General features: G+C 48.8%; 1 protein-coding gene across 1 annotated transcript in view; it reads right to left on the bottom strand.

The window, feature by feature from the left end:
• The window catches only part of LOC119395203 (ATP-dependent zinc metalloprotease YME1L-like), a gene marked incomplete at its 5' end in the record, with an annotated part of 63,468 nt that overhangs the window by 13,174 nt on the left and 29,417 nt on the right, over nt 1-20,877 (bottom strand). The window contains 2 exon segments of the mRNA XM_037662481.2: nt 4,431-4,582; nt 4,817-5,085. Coding sequence (XP_037518409.2) covers nt 4,431-4,582; nt 4,817-5,085 — 421 coding nt within the window.

Genomic DNA, 20,877 nt, shown 5'->3' with positions numbered 1-20,877 from the left:
CCCTTCACCTAACACTGCTTGGAATCAAGCGCCATCAAAGCCTAGACCCGCTCTCCAAGCTTGGACCGTCTTTCCCGTTCCTCCTTGAGCTCACCCACTATTTGCTCTAGCAGGTTGGCCTTACCCACCTCACGCTCAAGCGACCCTGTGTTTGGAGCTCAATCTCGCTCCCTCCTCAGCTCCTCAGCGCTAGTCGCTTTTGCTATGAATTGCACGCTGATATTATGACATCTTAGTTGGGCATGGTGAAGGTAAAAACCTCGAGGCACTGCGCCGACCAAAATGAAAATTAAAACACACAGCAAAGACGTTTCGGCTCCCTCGAGGTTTTTACCTTCACCATGTATCATCCCGACCAGACGGGGCTTCCGTCAAACATTAAACTTCTGTCACGTATCTCGGGAGCGCTTGCAACGCGGAATGGAATTGGGAGAGTGAGAGAGGCGGGAGACCGTGGCGTCACTGCAAACACACTTTATAAAACACAACACTGCAAACAAGAAGTTAACACCACAAATTTACATCAAAAGGTAACGTTAGAAAAGGTGACGCTATAGCGCGCAATCACTAACAAATCGCAAAGCCTACACGCTATGCTTAACTTCTACACACTCCAAAGTCTGGCCACTATGGCGCCTCAGTCTCGCTACGCGAATCGAACGTTCTTACGGTTCGTGTTGCCCGTCGCCTCGATTCGGTGCGAAGATCGACGCCCGGCCTCGTCGTCGCCGCTGCTGTCGACGTCTTGGGGTCGTCGTCGTCGATCCGCCGCGTCGCTAGTCTTCCTCGTCGCCGGTCCTCCGGCCCTTCGTCGAGAACATCTGTCTCGTCCAGTTAGGCCTAACTCCTGGCCTCCCCTTGGTGCCACCGTGTCGAACTGTCGACGTGGCTCTCCGGTGATTGCCGCAAGCCCAGGACGCCTCGCTCGGTAGACCCCGAGGTCGACGGCCACCCTCCCGGGGCATGCACAACGCTGCCTCCAGAACTCAGCCCTGCCGTTCCCGTCGCGGACGCGACGCTGGCTTCCACCACCTTGCTCCTCGACGACTCCACCGAACAATGCCCAACTCTTCTTCTGTGATCCCACACCTCAGCTCGGGTCGCGTGGCACGCGCCTTTCTCCGGCCAATGGCTTGCGACGACGTGGCGGGGGTGCACACCATCGGGTACTTTTCCATTCCCCGCACACCATCGACGCCTTGTGCTGTCCGGCACGCGTCCCGTGCCCCTTTACTCATGACAACTTCTTAGTTGGGCAGACGTTTATTGGCCTGAGGACCGGCAGTGAACAGGCACAGCGCACCCAGACACGAGGATGATGATGAGACACAGCAAAGATGAGGATGCATAGTGAGACGTATGATGATGATGATAATATATAGATGAGGAAGACGTATAGGCAGTGCGCAGCACCTATAGAGGCGCCACCGAAAGCCGCGTAACGGCAGCCATTGGAACCGCAGGCGGGCTTCGTGCCGCAGACGCCTGCTTTGACTGCAAGCATGGGTGATGTGCGCGCGCTCGATTTGCCGCTTGTGCACATCCCAAATAATTACTTCTGCGGTGAGAAAGTGCGCAAAGGAACCGCACCTTACAATAGTGGACATGCATACCATTTCACAGCTTTATGGGACGACATTCTCACCATGCGTGCCAGGTGTTGCCACAGACCATGGCCTCTGAGATCCGGCATGCAATCTCGGAGGCCATGCACAGATGAGCCTCAACGAGCTTCCCTACGAAGTGGCGCTCATCGTAAATATGCCGCTTTCTTTATAACGTCCCGACCGCTAATGACTTCATTTGTTGACGCATGAACCATTGTTTTCTATGGATGCACTAGCTTCATTTACATGCCATGTGTCTTATAGTAGATTTTGAGGGAGCACTGTTGCGCCGCGAATGGTTTTTGCAGGTGCGGCCACGTGAAATGTCAGTGTTGGTAAAACTTCCAAACCAGCACTATAAACTTGAGAAAAATAGCACGTACAGTCAAACCCCGCTACAACGAAATTGACGGTGCTCGGAAAAATGTTCGTTGAAGCGAACATTTCGTTGTAGTGAAATCGAAAAAAATATGGCTGACCTGAGCTAGTAGAACAGTGAAACTTTTATTTCCAATATTCAAGAAGTGTCTGCTGCTTCCTTTGCGTCCCCAGCAGTGTTACGACGCGATTCTCATATATGCATAGCGACGCCACGTTGAAAAGCACGCAGAAACAACGGCTTCCGCGAACGAATCAAACAAGCACGGGCGCGCAACACGAACTGCACAGTTGCACCAACACGCTAACACTAGCTATTCGCCGACAGCGGCGACATGCAGGCGTGCTATCGCGGAGCGATGACTTACGCCTTATTCTATGCTATTCTTATCCACCACTCGCGGCTGGCTGATCCTGTTGATAACGCGGACGAATTATTGCTCCGACCACCGGTCGCACTGGCCAAGCGCGAAAAGCACGAAAAGCATTGGCATTGGAAAAGGCACCATTCCGCGACTGCACCCTAGGGCTGCTCGCGTCGATAACGTGGATGTGGCGGATGTACCGTCGCCCTGACCACTAACGAAGCGCAAAAAGCACGAAAAGTATTGGAAAGGCATCGGAAAAGCTATCGTTTCGCGATTGCACCCCAGTGTCGACAACTGAGCTATGGCTTCGGATTGTCTGCGACTCAGAAACAACTCAAGCCAGTTGCGAAAGCAGGGCAGTCTGATCGCCGTCGCTATCAAGCAATGGCGGCCCCCATGCTCAATCAACAGCGGCGGTTTCTGGTGGTTCCAACACGCGATTCGGACTGAATTCGTATTTTTATGTTCTAAAATGCATCAAAATGTCCGAGATTGCGTTTATTGCATGGTAAATTAAATTTTTGAGCCCCGAATGGCGTCGTCGAATTTTGTTGAAGCGGAACGGCAGCAGAAAAAGTGTTCGTTGTGGCGAGCATATTTATGCATTCACTCCTATGGACTGTTGACGGGGAACCGAGAATTTTTCGTTGTACCGGAAATTTCGTTGAAGCAGAGTTCGTTGTAGCGGAGTTCGACTGTATATCATTTGATATTTTGCTATTCAGAAAATACTGGCTGCAGATCCTAGTGTTCTTCGTAGGCTCCCAGGGGCTCCCATACTCCCTAAAAGGTCCATAATCTTACAGAAGAGTGTATGAAGCAAGCAATTAATTAAAAGTACATATTTGTAATATTCAGTTAGAAAGCAAATGAGAAGAATGGTCATAAATACTGCTTCTAAACCACGTGCTTCATTGCAATCATTTTCAAAGGAGATACAAAACTACAACAAAGCAAAATGAAAATATATTCACTAGTTTCACGCAAAAGAAACAAGAAAACAGCAGTAGCTAGCCACACTAACAAGAATAAAGATAAACTTGAAGGTTTCAAAATCGACCCCACCCATCACACAATTTGTGTAAAGTGAATGAGCATAAGTGGCGGACATCAGGGCTTAAAGTTCGGGCGTTTCCCAATACCATGAAGTCGTGTTAAGAGGCATTCAAAACGAGGTTTAATGTCCTGTCCAAGACCTTCAATGCTCACAGGGGCCAGGTTGTACAGCCAATATGCAGATAGCTGAGGCGAGCGCACAGTGAACTTTCTGCACCGAAGATCGCATGCCAGTGCGATTGATAGGTTGAGCATGCAGACGACTCCGTGCAGCACGTGTGATTCAATCAACGCTTATCAGACGGCGCCGTCACCTGCTTTTTAACACAGAGTCCTTTCTTTAAAGCAACTTAGTGCAATTACTTCTTCGTAGCTTTATTCCGAATTGTTTGGCTTAGCGCTTTGCATCATTAGATTTTACAAAGAGAGGCATCGCGTCTTATGAGTAACAACAACCTCATGTGCATTCAGAGTTTAGATGAGGAGACCCACTGTAAACATGGTAGTGCTCAGTAAAGGCCTAGCGATATAAATGGAGAAATAAAAGCACGGTTATCGTTCTAACACTGCCGTAAACAAAGCGCGATTGCTTACCTTCTGTGTCGAACAGCGGCTATCCACTGCTGCCGTCGCTCATGCTCGTGAAACAGCACCGGAAACTTGTAAAAGTGTGTTCCTGGCGAGTTTTTGTATGTGTTCGAGCAGCCAACTATGCAGCAGTTGTTTCTGGCCATTGCTGAAGGCTGACAGAAGCGTTAAAGTGCGATTGAAAGCGCAACTACTCCAGCATCTACAGCCCTCGCCTTGACGCTCACGGGAACACTGCTCGCCCAAGCCCGCCTACACTTCCGAGCCGTGGCAACAGGCAGCATTGTCGGCGCTTTGCACAACGCCTATATAGCAAATGCCCAATATTTACAGAAAAGGTGGTTTACAGCACCTATTGCCCGAATGTGTGGTTTTGAAAAAAATCAACTTTTTTGCTATTTTTCAGTTTTCAAAGGGCCTTAGAAAGACTCACGTGTCCCAGCGAGGGGCCCCTCGGAATAATGGTGACCTTGTGCAGTGGATGGGCCTCCTTGGAATAGTGTGCCACTAAGGCATGCCCACCCTCGTGGTAGGCAGTTATCAGGTTGGCCTCTTCATCAGGGATGCGTGACTTGCGCTCCGGACCTGCCCAGTTTGCAACAACAATCACTTCTAGCTATTGCAAAAACATTAGAAGCAAAATAGGCCATAGCACTACAATACTTTCATGTGTAAAGGGACCCCACATAAATAAAAGCTATAGGCTGCACCAAAGACACTTAGAAATGACTGAAATATGAACCTATCATCCCTTTGTAATAAGGAAGTTAGTCGTCAATGAGGTTTGTGCAGCTCCAGTAGGAAGCGAGAGGCCCTCACCCATGAGCACCTTGTCTCGCGCGCTTTCCAAGTAGCGCATGGACACGGCTGGTGCGGCATCAATGGCTGCCCTCAGTGCCGCCTGATTGACCACATTCTCCAGGTCGGCACCTGTGAAGCCCGTTGTGCCCCGTGCGAGGACGTCCAGTGACACATCCGAGGCCACCTTGACCTTGCCCAGGTAGAGCTGCAGAATTTCCTTGCGACCTGCCAGGTCTGGCACAGGCACCTGAACTTCGACATCAAAGCGGCCCGGCCGCAGCAGTGCCCTGGGCAGAATCAGAGGTTCACTCTAGGACAGGAAAAAAGCAGCATCCTATATACAGTAAACTCTCGGTAGACGGAAATCTCTGAAATGGAACAACTGGCTCTAATGTGATTGGTTTCATACTAGACTTCCGCACCCCTGTTCCTCACTCAGTAAATGGAACTCCTGTTAAATGGAACATATGTTTCTGGTCCCTTCAGGTTCCATTTAACGAGAGTCTACTGTATGTATGTATGTATGTATGTATGTATGTATGTATTATGGGGGCGCTCGGCGGCTGTGAGCGCGTAGAAGACGACGACGATTGCGTGTGCGCTCGTGTCACGCGGCAGCTGCTGGCAGCTGGCAGTTGTGGCCGAGGCTTGGACCAGTAAAGATGTGTCTCTTTAGGTCTCGGCCTCATCTCTAGAGGGTTCAGGGCTAGCTATAGCCGTAAAACCCTACAATATATACACACACTACGAAGTAGAGGACGTGCAAAACAAAATCGTTTTTATTTTTCCTACGTTTCAGCTGGAGACAGGGCTTCTTCAGGGAAGTTGGTTCCCTGAAGTTCCTTGAAGAAGGACGGTCCCCAGCTGAAACGTAGTAAAAATAAAAATGTTTTCGTTTTGAACGTCCCTTACTTCGTAGTATTGATTCTACTGGATCTAAGGACACTTCTATCCCCCCCCCCCACACACACACACGCACGCACACACACATGCACACTGCCATTAGCAGAACACTGGCATACTAAAGTGTATACAGTCAAACCAGCATATACTGAACTCGCAAAACATCAGAAATTAGTTCGATATATCGGATAATTCGATATACAACTTTAATAAAATTGTATTTTCAGTGCGCAACTTCGCTTCACTGCGCTGTTTCGCGATAATGTAAAGGCGCCTCCACAACAATATTCATGTGTATTTTTTCACGCTTTGTAGTAGGGGATGCGGGGTTATATGCAGGGGCGGGTTATACGTGAGAATATGTGGCATCGACATAAACAACGCCTCAAAATTCTGACACACAGCTGACTGTACTCGTGGGGTGCCAGAAGCGTCTAGTCTGCCTTGGCTCTAATGTCTGTCCTTGTTTTTCAATATCGTACTCAGCGCGCTTCTTGCGATGCTGTACACAGCGGCAACGTAATGTTTCTTTTCCCCACGTTCCACTGTGTTGACTATCACCAGCTTTATGAAAACAGCAGGTTCTTCGGTTTTACAGCGTCCATCACAATAACAAAACGAGCGGAGAAGCGAACGGCGACCCAGCACGACAGGCCCGCGGTGCAATCACCAGGAATCATGGGGTAAAGCACGTCATCATGGCAAAAGGGAAAGTCTGCTTCCATGAGGAAAACCCCCAAATTTTTTAGGGAAAGCCACTGCGTTAGAATAGGTTAGGTGTACCGACGCTTCGCCTCTGCCGCGCAGCCTCCAACACGGAGACGCATTTCGCATTTTTTCCGACAGGCTGCGCTTGGTGTATCGAGGCTTCAGGTCAGCCGCTTCAACGGGGGCCACGTCACTTACAAAGCTGCATTTGCGACAACTCTTCAACTGCTGGCCATTCGTTTTTATCAGGGTAACCACACATATCACCCTGATTTGAAAGTAAATGCACAAGAAAATTCAGTGGCCAACAGATGGATAGGAAATATAGCTTCTGCGAACAGCAATAATGAGTTTACAGGTGAACACAAATTTCAAAAATATTTTAGCTCGTGCACAAATAATTCCACCGTGGCAAATTGGGTGAGGCCGCCGTGACGAACTGGATTAATAATCACTGGGTCAGCAGCCAAGCACGTTAGACACTGATCCACCGTGGCAGACCCGAACTAGGTTAGTCAAAAAAAAAAAAGATATTCCCTGAAAAAGAAAGCACGGGTGAGGTGGTGGGGGGGTTGACGTTTCACTAAATGGTGGTTGTCAGAAGAAAGCGACACATTTGACAAAGGTAGGTTAGAAATTCCTCTCATGCATTGTCGCTGTGCATGCACCATATCGGATGGATTCAAGCAGCCGCCTTTGCAAAGTTTACACGTGCTGGCTGGCACGTGGTAATGAAGGTTAACATCCATTTAACGACCAATCCATCATGACTCACCATGTGCCATTCTGATAGTGCCTCTCGTTATTTGTCACAGACATGCTGTTTGTTTGCAGTAGCAGAAGTAGAACTTTGTGCCCTCGCTGGGTGCACAAACGTGAAATGGTCGTGTCGCGCTGCCGCTGAAGCCGACGACCACCATATTGCTCCAGGCAGAAAGCGTGTGGGTCGTCGCTTGAGCTCGCGCGGAAGTTCCACAGATTGCGAATTTCTCCACTTTTTTGGTGACAAGCGAGTGTTGTGGATGTATCATTTTTTGGACTGTGATCCACTCGGTAACCACATTTACAATTTGTCGAAGATTGTTAAGCTGTACATAAAAAATGCCGGGCCTGCGCGGAGCGCACAGCACAGTCACAGCGAAAGCTGGAAGAGCGGCCTTTCTAGAGCAGATTCTAAACTCTCTTGGGGAAACTAATACGAGTACACTTCCACGGTACCCACTACGTCGCAAATCGAAATTTTTGTGAAGTAGGGAAGCAATCACTATGCCATTATTCATCTTTCTGCGGATAAGCGAGGCACCCGCTACGCATCTGTAAGGCATTATGTACACTTTGTTGATGCTGCAGTGGCTGATGACGATGAAGAATTATGACAGCCTTTTGTAATGAATTTGAAGCAATTAACTACCTGGTCACTCGTTGTGCAATAGGGGATATTCATAATGCTTGGTGCTCTGGCAACACTGGGCGTGTTCGCCATTTTCAGTGATGCTACCGAGGACTTCTGATTTGGAGCAATTTTTGGAGCAGCAAAATTTCCATTTCGGAGCACTTTGGAGCAGCAAGAATTTCCATCTTGGAGCACTTTGGCACAGATAATTTTGCATCTGGGAGCACTCTGGAGCAGCTAATTTTAAACATTGGAGTGAGAAGCAAATTGCATTAACATTCTAGCACATGAATAATTATTATGGGGCTCTTACGAAGAGCTAGAAATATTTCAATTCGTTGCAAATCTCATGGAAAAAAGTAGTCTCAGGAGAACTCCATATTTTACTCGATAATGCATTGAAAAATAAGGGCTCATGCAGTTGAGTGTTCTGGATTAACCTCTTCGGTGATTATTTTCGACACTAGCAAATAAACACAATACCGGATCAATAAAATTGTACCTTTTGAAATAAAACTCTAAAATACATCTATGTGGTTATCAGCAGACATGGTTGACAAACGGCGTGACGTACAACAGTGCCTCAATGCCAAAGAGTCACACGGTCCCTAACGCATTCCCCTAAGATTACTCCAAGGCAAAAGCCAGGTTCTTTTTCTTCTCGATGGATGTGTTGATCCTCCCCCTCCCTCTCTGCAAGCTTTCTGCACCTCATCTGGCTTTGCACTACCTCCATGCGCACCGATCACGGAAGCAGTGCAAAGCGACAATGTCATGTGATGACGTCATCACGTGACATGATAAATGACGCCATGGTGACGTCACCAGTTCTGACGATCTATGACGTCGTGATGACGTCACAAATTTTGGCGATCTATGACGTCATGATGATGCCATCAATTGATGATTATTTTTTGCATAAATTGATTGACGCCGCCTACGGTCAATTTTCGTGTTAGATAAAGCATGGATCTAAGGCTTTCGCATTAATATTGCGTAATGAACGTTAACAGCCTGGCCATTAACAACCTGGCCTTACATACCAAACTGTCCTCCATCATGTCACCTCTGTGCCGTGCGCGAAACAGCTTCACTTATCATCCACTTCACAGAGTGGAATGGCTCCTCAATTTATTTTTAATTTTTATTGTGATAGCAATGATATGGACACTCTCGGGGGGTTTTTGCCGTCGCCATTGCCGTACTTTTCCGTATAAAGTCCAAACTGATAACATCACCACGCGCATTCTACCTTCTGGTAAAAGCTCGCGAGCGCCGGCAACGAACGCAGCTGAAGCGGAGATTAAACGAGCAGGCCGTCTCCGTTGAACGGAAAGCGCATGCGATAACATCTTCCCGCATGCGGGCCTGCCGTCGATTGCTCATCAAACAGAAAGGAAACATCTCTCTTTGATGGGCCCGCCCGTCTCTCGTAAGAAGCATGAAGAGACGCTAGGGGAGGGTTGGGGGGACTGCATCGCTCGAAGGGTGCAGTCGCTGGCACGCGCTATCTCGAGGCTTCAGGAGACGGCTCGTAAACCTGCTGTGCTCTCAACGCCTACTTCGCGTTTACAGAAACCACAGCACGAAAACAGCTTCGCTTCCTGGAGCGGCCATATTCCCTTAAACCAACGTTTTGTCGGGTTATGTGAGATCGAATCAAAAAGAGTTAGCTGCTAGCCTAACTTCGTATAACAATAAAATTTGTTGGTATCGCACTCATTGCTTCGCCCTTAGGCGAAACTGACTTTTTTTAATCGTCACTATTGACCCTGGAAAGCGAGGGGCGGTCTTGCAACATGGCATCCGCTTCACTGTGGGCCGTCAGCGATGGGCCCGCTACTGAGAGCTGCGCATATTAAAACGTAATTGCGGCTTCTCCGACCAGGAGGCATGTTTTTATTAATGAGATGACATTTTCTTAATGAGATGACAGCAAGCAATATAATTCGATTCGGAACCCTATAGCACTGATGAGCTCGAAAGGGCAGGGCCTTTTAAGGGGCATATTTACCGCAGAGAGATTACAAACCCGGATGTGCTGGTGGAAGGAACTGCAAAAAAGTTCTTCTGGATGAACATCCATGTATAAAGTATATCTGAGGAAAAGTGTCAATGCGGTCCCACCGCTCACGTGCTCTTCCATAGACGCAAAGCGCGGGAAATTCGATATTGTCCCATATATCTATTGCTAGTGATCCTAGATTTCATTCCGCGATGTCCAGAAACAAAAGTAACAGACTTTTTAGTGGCACGCGTGTAGTTATTACTGAGCATTGCTTTCATTACGTGCCGTGCGATGCTTGAAACAAGCTATCAGCAGCGTTTCAGGAACAGGCGACATCCGCCGGTCAATCGCCGCCGCACTTTCACGCTGCCGATTGGCCTAGACGTCACGAGCATCTTGGAGAGCGTGCTTTGTTGTCGAGCCGACTTGCACAACATAAGCTGCGTTGGCACCGTGCATGGCTTACTCGGCACGCATACGTGAGCACTGTTTATTCAGCGGAATAATTCTTGGTCCGTGGCTGTGACTTTGGCGGACCCAAGGTCAAGCTGCACATGTTTAAATGACGCGCCGGCGGTTCCCCCCAAACTCGAGACTCTGGCTCAGTTTGGCGCAATTTTCGTCGATATTATCAGGATGGCGCAGTAAATACGATTTGGCGCACTTTGGTGCAGTTGGCCCAGGAGTGGAATCACTGCATTTTTTGTTGGGCCCCTGGCGGAATCGTCTGCTAGCGTCTCCATAAGGAGAGGCCACGGAGAGGCTGAGCCGCAGTCTTTGGCGGAGCTTTCGGACCACGAAAATACGGCCGTTTCTTTCGTCGTCCAGCGCCGAACGGTCAGTGAACCTCACTGTACTGCCACAAATCGACAGGAACGCAATATCGGAGCTCTGCGCGCTTCAAAACTCATCCGGACGGCAGCTGCACGAGGCGCATCGCTTCGCAAAGCCGAACTGCTGTTCTCTAGTGGCGTGTGCTTTCGATCTGAGGTAAGCGGTCAAGAAAAGTGTTCATTGCAGAGGAGATGTGACTCTCAAACTTCCAAGATAACCTTGCACAGCAATACATCTACATTGTATTCCCCACTGCGATTATAAGCACGCGTTAGATATCGAAACTACGTTGTTTCTGCGCGACCTGTGCAACGCTGTGCTGCGTTCCTCGACTCATTTCTTTAGCTACATGTATCTCTACACCCTTCGCAATAGCGTGTGTTGTAGTTTTTCGAAATGAACAAGGTGTGGACATGTGCATGAGCGGTACGCCGCAAACCAAACAAAAATACTGATCGCGCGTTTGAACTGTGTACAGAGAGAGCGGCCCGAGTAAGGCTGTTTAATGCACACTGGTTGTTTATAATGCCTTGTGGTCGTAATGTATCACGCGGATTTAGTACTGTCATTCTGGTTTTCTTGAAAGTTATACGTGTGCATTCACTGACATATCTTTTTAAAATATTGCGCTCTTTGCTTTTGCATGCCACAGAGGCGTGCATTAACGCGCGCCGCGCGCTATTGCGAACAGCGTACAAGCAAACAAGTGCCCGCGATCCGCGGAAAGGTGAGCACAATGATCTGCCCGATCCACCTAGATCTACCGAACAAACAGCTCCATCTGTAGTACGGCTCCGTAACTCGCTCCGTGTTCGCAGCGCACGCTAACCGAAGGAAGCAAAAGAAAAATAAAAGCTGAGGCATAAGGTGGTGTAAAGCGAAGGGCAGACGCGGCATGCGGACTATGTACTTCGGCGCACACTGCCTTGCTAAGCTTGCAAAGCGATGGCTGTGTGGATCTTTGCGATTGGGTCTCAAGTGGCGGCACTGATTTACCGCGGACGCACGCAGCAGCGTCTGTGGCACTGCCTACACACGTTTATATACGTAAATCATTGCTTTCGTCGATCTGCAACACCAATAAGCTAATGTTGATCAATTATGCTCTCTCGCGTGCGTGCGACGTCGGCCGTTTGTTTTAAAATGCCTACATCGTAATATATTGTTCTGTAAGTGTAGCTTATGTTGCAGGCGAGCAACTAAATTGAACGGAGAAATAAGAACTGAGGTTGAAGAGCGCTTTTGCGTGCGCCGGTCATTTCCGAACTTAAACACGGTGCCGATCTTGTTGACGAAACAAGTTCGCATCGGTATATCATTTTTGTTCGTTCATTTAACTGATAAATTCCATTAAAATTAATGCTACCTTGTTCCTGGCATTGTCAGGGCTCCCTCGTTGCCTGAACAGCGCACAAAACATTGGGAAGTCATCGCAGAACGAAGATAAATAATCAGCAACGAGCACCTGAAAGGCTGCGACACGCGACTGGTTTCGTTTTCACGCCCAACAAAACATGGCGGATCGAGCTAACTGGATTGTGGACAGATGGCGCGGTACATTTTGAATATCCCCTATTAGCATTGTGTAACACCTGGTCGTTATTTTACTTTTCTGACACGCTATATTACACATTTAACGCGATTCCTTGCCCGACATGACGCCTGTAAGGATGTTTTTGCAAAGGAGTAGCAGTCACTAGCATGGCTCTGTGTAAGAATACTCGACTGCCACGCAGAGGACCCGGGTTCAAATCCCAACTGAGCCTGTTTATTTTTATTTATTTCATTTTTTCTTATTTCGCGTGATAGTAGTTACGGACACCGGCAGCGGCAGCGGACAACTACCCCACTGACGTTGTGATCTGATAACAGCTTTCGTTGTAAAATCAGACTTCACCACATTTCAAAAGAAATCAACCGGAAAAAAATCCGGCAGATCCCACGCGTTGTGGGAATCTGTTTCATGCGAAGCAGTCAGCGAGCACTTCTATGGTGTATTTTATGGCTTTGAGCCAAACGTTACGAGGTGGATGAATGTGTTTTTGTAAGTGTAGTAGCTGTGTGCACATCGTGGGCTCACCAGGCACATAGACAACACTGGCATTTAAAGGGTAACTTTATGGTGCAATGTAACGCCAGCCCTCACGTTAGAGTACATACGTTAGTATTACCAAAACTAAGTGCACATTATGGTGCAACCATGTGGATATTACGTAACTTTCGTTAATGTATTCCTCTGGGGTCGAGCAATGCTTCAATATAGCTTGCTGAACCATAGGAATACAAATGTAATGTTTATTACACTGCTATTAGCCCCGAGAAGTTGGGGTGGCGCCGCCTGGCGGGAGGCGTGGATGACGTCACGGCAAGGACTCTTCGACGCCCGCCGAGACGCGCCGCCATATCACGCGCTTGCTTCGTGCGCTGTCCCGCTGTTTACGTTCGCTTTTTGCCTGTCTCAAGCTTCAGATGAATGACGAAAACAGCATCGATAATGTTCCTAGTAAAACGACAAAAAGTTATATGTATTTTTTCTTCACAGTCCCCAACGGTGCCCGCGCGCCGTCGTGCACACTTTGAAAGGGGTGATGAGATTTGTTGTTATGTCGCGCTGCTAACATCGGGGATGGGTCCGAGTTCCGACCACAGCAGCCGCATTCCGACGGATGTTAAAAGCAACATTCCTCTCTGCTTAGATACAGGAGCCCGTTAAAGAATTCGAGGCGGTCAAAATTAATCTGCAGCGTGTCTCAGAATCATATCGCGGTCTTGACACGGAAGATACCTTATTCACATTATTAGGTTGCGTTGTTCACGGGCGATTACTTTAAAAAATATGATGGCTTCGCCTCCACAAGTGTTATTTGCATCGGACGCATCCGCGATCGGCGGACAGCGTTCTTGCCGGTGTGCTAAGCCCCACGCACGATTACGAAAGCGCATGCAGTATTGAGCTTCGCAAAATATCTCGAAAGCGCTTGCCCGAGAATAACGCCGCAGTTGTTGTGCTTGTTTTTCTTGTGTACTCGCTCACTCATCGTGTTGTTTAGTTTCACGTTTTTCTCGCAATAATTTCGAGGCTTCATTTCATAACATACAAAAGTTCAGGTTAATTGCGGAAACTTCTTATTGCTGTCAGATTGTGTCTTCATGCAACATCGTAGCAACGGCGCTGTTACACTTGTATAAGTACTAGTTTAGGTAGCCAGCTCATAAATTGATTTTCTTTGCATTTGGTATACCCCTGAACATCATCAACCTTTATGTGGACATGATGTGCGAGACCATTAATTGACTCATTAAGGCGAAGGACATTTAATTAATACGTGGGCCACGTCACTAAGAGTGCCATCGAAACAGTTCAAAACGCTCATTTCGACTTTCAGGCGTTTGTTTTGCAGGCGATTGCTATCGACAGTGCTCCCACTTGAATTTAACATTACCGCTTGTGACCAGGCGGTTGATCGGACCAGCAGATCAGCAAATCACCCTAGTATACGGCCACATAATCCCAGACGAGTGTTGAGAAGAAATGTTTAGATAATCCACGTATACTAACACCTCAGAATTTCCGAAACCATTGTGTGCGTGGCAGTATTATTTTGTTTAATTTCCCGGATGTATTAAGTGATTCTTTACGATAGACAGATTCATCTAGTCTCCTGTAGCAGAAAGTGCAATTCTGTCAAGTCACCTAGATAATCTGCAAATGCAGACATAACTTGCACGATAAACCGCAATGTAGTTAGTGAATTGAAAACGTCTTACGTTAATTTGTAATCTTCGGGACGCGTGTTCTAACCGTGGAGTCTACGCCAAGTTGTAATGAAGTTAAAACCATTAGCGTAAATTATTTAGCACCGATGTCTTGGAGTACGCGGTGAAAACAACGAATGTCTTGCTCTCGTGCAGCATCACCATTTTCACGGTGAATCTTCCGTTCGGACGGGAATTCGCCCATTATAAGATATATTATCCAAACTTCCTACAGTTTACTAAGCTTTCACTAGTAGTGTAAACTTCTACCTTCTCCCTTGGGAGATTTGCATCGCAAGAATGAGCAGTAACCACCACCGTATCGCGAAAGAGCGGGTACGCGGCGGGCGCAGAAAAAGGCGATCCTCGGCCGCGGAGCAAGCGAGTCCTTGCCGTGACGTCACATCGCCGCGACTGCCGCGCCGCCAGTGTTCGTTCTCGGGGCTAATAAAAGTGGAGCCAACACTGGAACCACAGACGTTAATCTGATATGACGCCTGTATCGTAGGAGTACATACGTACTGTGCATTGTTTTCTTGCAAAATAAGATAGCCAGCATGTCACGTATCTCGGGAGCGCTTGCAACGCGGAATGGAATTGGGAGAGTGAGAGAGGCGGGAGACCGTGGCGTCACTGCAAACAAATCTTTATCACACAACACGGCAAACAAGAAGTTAACACCAAAAAAAATTTACATCAAAAAGTAACGTTAGAAAACATGACGCTCTAGCGCGCAATCTCTAACAAATCGCAAAGCCTACAAACTATGCTTGATTTCTACACACTCAAAGTCTGGCCACTATGGCGCCTCAGTCTCGCTACGCGAATCGAACGTTCTTACGGTTCGTGTTGCCCGTCGCCTCGATTCGATGCGAAGATCGACGCCCTGCCCAGTCGTCGCCGCTGCTGTCGACGTCTTGGGGTCGTCGTCGTCGATCCGCTGCGTCGCTAGTCTTCCTCGTCGCCGATCCTCCGGCCCTTCATCGAGAACATCCGTCTCGTCCAGTTAGGCCTAACTCCTGGCCTCCCCTTGGTGCCACCGGGTCGAACTGTCGACGTGGCTCTCCGGTGATTGCTGGTGGGTCGCCGTCGTCTTGCCGAGCTGTGGTAGTGCTGCAGGTGCCACGAGAACTACGTGCTGAGGCTGCCGCAAGCCCAGGACGCCTCGCTCGGTAGACCCCGAGGTCGACGGCCACCCTCCCGGGGCATGCACAACGCTGCCTCCAGAACTCAGCCCTGCCGTTCCCGTCGCGGACGCGACGCTGGCCTCCACCACCTTGCTCCTCGACGACTCCACCGAACAATGCCTGCTCCTTCCTCTGGGGTTCCGCACCTCAGTTCGGGTCGCGTGGCACGCGCCTTTCGCTGGCCAATGGCTTGCGTCGAAGTGGCGGGGGGTGCACACCATCGGGTATTTTTCCATTCCCCGCACACCATCGACGCCTTGTGCTGTCCGGCGCGCGCCCCGTGCCCATTTACTCATGACATTGGGCCCCCCTTTTGAAGAGTTTTTTTCTTAAAAAACTGCTTTGGTCCTCCTCTTCAGGGTTATGGCCCTCTGCTCTTCTGATAGTGTCTTGTAGCTTGTGCTCCTCTTTCCTTGCTTGACCTATGCACATCTTCACTTCCCCACTTTGTCACGCACTTTCACTCACACTTTACTTCACCGCACATAGTTCATACAACACCACTATCATTAGACCTACACACCACATGTTCATTGTCCAGAACACTATAATCTACCAGGTGCGATACTACACAATGTCACAATCGGTCGCTTCATTGGTGACTCTTCACAAAGCGTTTGACATCTTTCTGCATACCTGGCCAAAATGCCTCCTTCGTCACTTCCCTACGCAGGTTCTGTGTATCTCTGAACCCATTCGCATACCAATGCTCTAAAATGACCTGTCTATAACGTGCGGGCACCATCAGTTGTCTAATTAGTGTCCCTCTTTTCCAAAACTTACGGAAAATTAACTCCTTGAGTGATTCGTAGGACACTCCGTCTATACATCCCTCTCTTGTTGGTTCACGGCCAATTCTATCTATCGCGTGCCTCAGAGTTCTGTCCCTCCTCTGTTCATTTGAGAACTCCTCAGAGGTTACACCTACCCACTCCAACATTGGCACTTTATCCTTGCCTCGTGCCTCGCTATTCCCACTTCCCCTACTAGCTTCAATGCTCTCGGGGCTTCCAGTTACCTGTTTCCTTTGTTTAGCATATTTCTCTCGCCGTACTGGGTCATCCACCCTTCTTACCCCTGGCCTATTTCCCAATATCACATCATAGATGGGATCTTCCATACACTTTGCTGTGAGTACGCCTACGAAATAAGGAGTATCTAACCTTATTTTCGCCTCGGGTAACTCCTTCTTGGATCCATCTACAAAGACCACTGTGCCTATTCTCCCCGTGAAATCCCTTTCATTCACCAGACTTCTCCTCACTAACACAGTATCCGCTCCTGAGTCCCTCAGCACCGTTACCCGTTTGCCATTTACTTTACCTTCCACAACTGGCATATTAACACCTTCCGACCTATCTATCACTGCACCAACTATCTCTTCCTTCCCTTCTGACCTCACTGCACACGCAGTATGCTCTACCGGTCTATTCCTACACTCGTTCGCTTTGTGCCCTCTTTTCTGACACAATTGGCAGATAACGTGGGATTCTTGTTGACTAGTGCTAGTGCGGCAGTTCATAGCTATATGCCCTAGTCGATTGCACAAGAAACACCGCTGCTGTGCCCTTTGTTTACCCCTTGGGGCCTCACTGTTGCTCTCTTCTTCCATGTGATCGTCTCTGTCACCTTTTTCTAAGTTCCTTAGACCCTGAGCCTCTACGAATTGGTCCGCTTGCTTTGCCATCTCCTCTACTGTGCTTAGCTTCCTCTCTTTCAAAAATACTGCTAAGTTTTTGCTGCACCTATTGAGGAATTGCTCAGCAACCATTCTGTCGCGGACCCCTTCATATGTCTTTTCTGTCTCGGACAGCTCTATCCAGCGATCAAAATAGTTAGCTAGCCGACACGCAAACTGCTTGCCAGTTTCTGAATCCTCGGGCTTACATGTCCGGAACTTTTCGCGAAAACCCTCGGCAGTTAGCCGAAACCTCTCCAATAAAGTCTTCTTTACTATGTCATAGTCTAGAGACTCTTGAGCTGGCATGCGACCAAACACACTCAAGGCCTCTCCCACGAGACACAGACTCAAGGCATTTGCCCACTCGCTTCTCTCCCAGCCTTGCCCTACGGCGATTCTCTCAAACCGATGCAAATAGGCATCGAGGTCGTCCCTTCGCTCGTCGAAGGGTGCCATTAGCTTTCTTGGGCAAATTTGTCTCGACGTGGGAGTAGACGTGTTGGCCAACGCCGTCGTCGGGGTACTCGCGCGACTAGCGTCGTTGCGCGGAGCGACATTTATTTCGGCTAACTTCAACTTGAGCTCGAGAATCTGCTTCTCGCGCTCATGCTGCTCCCGCGCCCGCTCCTTCTCGCGTTCCTGCTCTTTCTGCGCGCGCTCCTTCTCACGCTCGTACTCTCTTTCGCGCTCTTTCTGAGCGTTCTCGAAAAACCTCATCGTCTCCTCCTTATTCATTTCGCAGTCTCTGGCCACGGCCGCCAATTTCTCCCAATCCATCCTTGCAACCCCCGACGATACGTAACTGGGCCAAACGCTGGAAAAATCCTGGCACAGGCTCGCCACTTATTATGTCACGTATCTCGGGAGCGCTTGCAACGCGGAATGGAATTGGGAGAGTGAGAGAGGCGGGAGACCGTGGCGTCACTGCAAACAAATCTTTATCACACAACACGGCAAACAAGAAGTTAACACCAAAAAAAATTTACATCAAAAAGTAACGTTAGAAAACATGACGCTCTAGCGCGCAATCTCTAACAAATCGCAAAGCCTACAAGCTATGCTTGATTTCTACACACTCAAAGTCTGGCCACTATGGCGCCTCAGTCTCGCTACGCGAATCGAACGTTCTTACGGTTCGTGTTGCCCGTCGCCTCGATTCGATGCGAAGATCGACGCCCTGCCCAGTCGTCGCCGCTGCTGTCGACGTCTTGGGGTCGTCGTCGTCGATCCGCTGCGTCGCTAGTCTTCCTCGTCGCCGATCCTCCGGCCCTTCATCGAGAACATCCGTCTCGTCCAGTTAGGCCTAACTCCTGGCCTCCCCTTGGTGCCACCGGGTCGAACTGTCGACGTGGCTCTCCGGTGATTGCTGGTGGGTCGCCGTCGTCTTGCCGAGCTGTGGTAGTGCTGCAGGTGCCACGAGAACTGCGTGCTGAGGCTGCCGCAAGCCCAGGACGCCTCGCTCGGTAGACCCCGAGGTCGACGGCCACCCTCCCGGGGCATGCACAACGCTGCCTCCAGAACTCAGCCCTGCCGTTCCCGTCGCGGACGCGACGCTGGCCTCCACCACCTTGCTCCTCGACGACTCCACCGAACAATGCCTGCTCCTTCCTCTGGGGTTCCGCACCTCAGTTCGGGTCGCGTGGCACGCGCCTTTCGCTGGCCAATGGCTTGCGTCGAAGTGGCGGGGGGTGCACACCATCGGGTATTTTTCCATTCCCCGCACACCATCGACGCCTTGTGCTGTCCGGCGCGCGCCCCGTGCCCATTTACTCATGACATTGTTTTCTTGCAAAATAAGATAGCCAGCACCACAACCACACTTGACGTTGCACCAACATTACGCCTGCATAGGATGTTTTTCCAAACCTGTCTATATACCTGATGTGCCTCTGTGGTGGAATACTTGATTGCCACGCAGAATGCTTGGGTTCGATTCCTGCTGTGATCCTAATATTTAATCTTTCCGTTCGTCGGGTCAACGCTGCCTATGTCGGTTTTTCTTAACGCTCTCGCATTTAAATTACCAATGTCTGTTTTTGCCGTTCCTGGGTAGATATAAACAGCCAATCACCTGGAGCGCATAACGGTACACCGCGGCCAGTGTAAACGGCTATGTGCCACACATGTCTGGAGGTAGGGGTTTGACGACGTACACGACAGGATTTCCCGTTATTCATCTCATGACCCGACAGTCATATTCGTCAAATCCTCTCACCCTCCCATGCCGATTTGGTCTATACCAAGTTAAGGAGGAGATCATGAGGCGTAGGCGGCTAGATAGATAGATACGTAGGTGGAAGCGCTGAATGTGCCAAAGGATCGCTAAGAAATGCTTCGCATTTAAAACTCCCAGAGCGGAGTAAGAACGTGACTGACAAGGACAGTTATTTTTAAAAATTTGTAAACGAGCGTAAACAAGAGCTGCAGGAAGCTAGTGAATTAATCTGCTTTCGCATTTCTTCTTTTTGCTGTGCTTACTTTTTAAGGGCACGTGTTTCATATGGTTAGTTTCGTCATTGCATTATGCGTAAACGAAAGCTGCAGCAAACTAGTCAACTAGTCTGCTTTTGTATCTTTTCTTCTGCTGTGTTTAGTTTAAGGGTGCGTGTTTCATACGGTTAGTTTCATGACTGTCTGCATTATGATGCATTTTGAAGTTATTGTGGCATTTGTTGCATTATCGATTCATGTATAAACCACATTGTGTATGCTTCTTTTTCTTTTGAAGTTGTACAAAAGCCGCAGCTAAATAAAATTTTATGTACCACTTATCAACTCTGCCGTGTGCTTCATTTCGTGAATGCTGGAAGCAAATTCTACTTGTTATCAGGCACGCTTCAGCCCATGTATTATGGCGTAAAAAACTGCCTTCTTCAATCTTGCAGGACAAAAAAAAAAAAAGACACACATTCGGCCAAATAAGTGACACTAACTGTTCCGTTTCTCATGCTGAAATGCCCCCGCGGAAGCTCACAATTACGCTGCCCGCACTCGAGCTGCGCTCCCTCTTGCCTGGAGCAAGATGGCTGCCAACCGGTTTCCCAGGCTTCACCCGCTCGCATTGGCAACATACAGTCGAACCCACTTATAACGATCCAGATATAACGATCTATCGGTTATAACGACCATATTTCGGTGCACTTACGATTTTCCTATGCTACCCATTGAAATTGCGTCCATATATAACGAACATCTTTCAAAGCCTCCTACTTTTACAACGAACACTTCAGACCCAGCCGCGGTAAAATATGGCGTATACGAAGCGAAAAAAAGTTAAAGTAGGCCTTCTAAAGCATGAGAAGCGCGCGCTCGCGCGTGCCCCGGTCCAGTTTACTCGTGACGAAGATACCCGAGATCAGCGACCACCGCACGCACTGCTTTCAGACGCTACGAGCGAGGTCGCTCGCTTTCCGGTCGTTTCTTCAGTGGCAGAATGGCAGTGGGGAATAAAAAAAAAAGAAAGAAAGAAATAGTAGGCAGCATGAAGCCTTGTAGTCAGCTTTCGCATGGCAACCTTTCCTGGCGCCGTTCTCTGCGGCTACAACCGCCTACGATGAACCTATGCCTTGGAATGCAAATATCCATAAAATGCAATAAGCGATGACCGCA

This window comes from Rhipicephalus sanguineus, chromosome 5, assembly GCF_013339695.2.
Source record: "Rhipicephalus sanguineus isolate Rsan-2018 chromosome 5, BIME_Rsan_1.4, whole genome shotgun sequence".
Lineage (NCBI taxonomy): Eukaryota > Metazoa > Arthropoda > Arachnida > Ixodida > Ixodidae > Rhipicephalus > Rhipicephalus sanguineus.
Note: the sequence above shows the minus strand (reverse complement) of the source record. Positions and strands in the feature narration are given on the sequence as shown.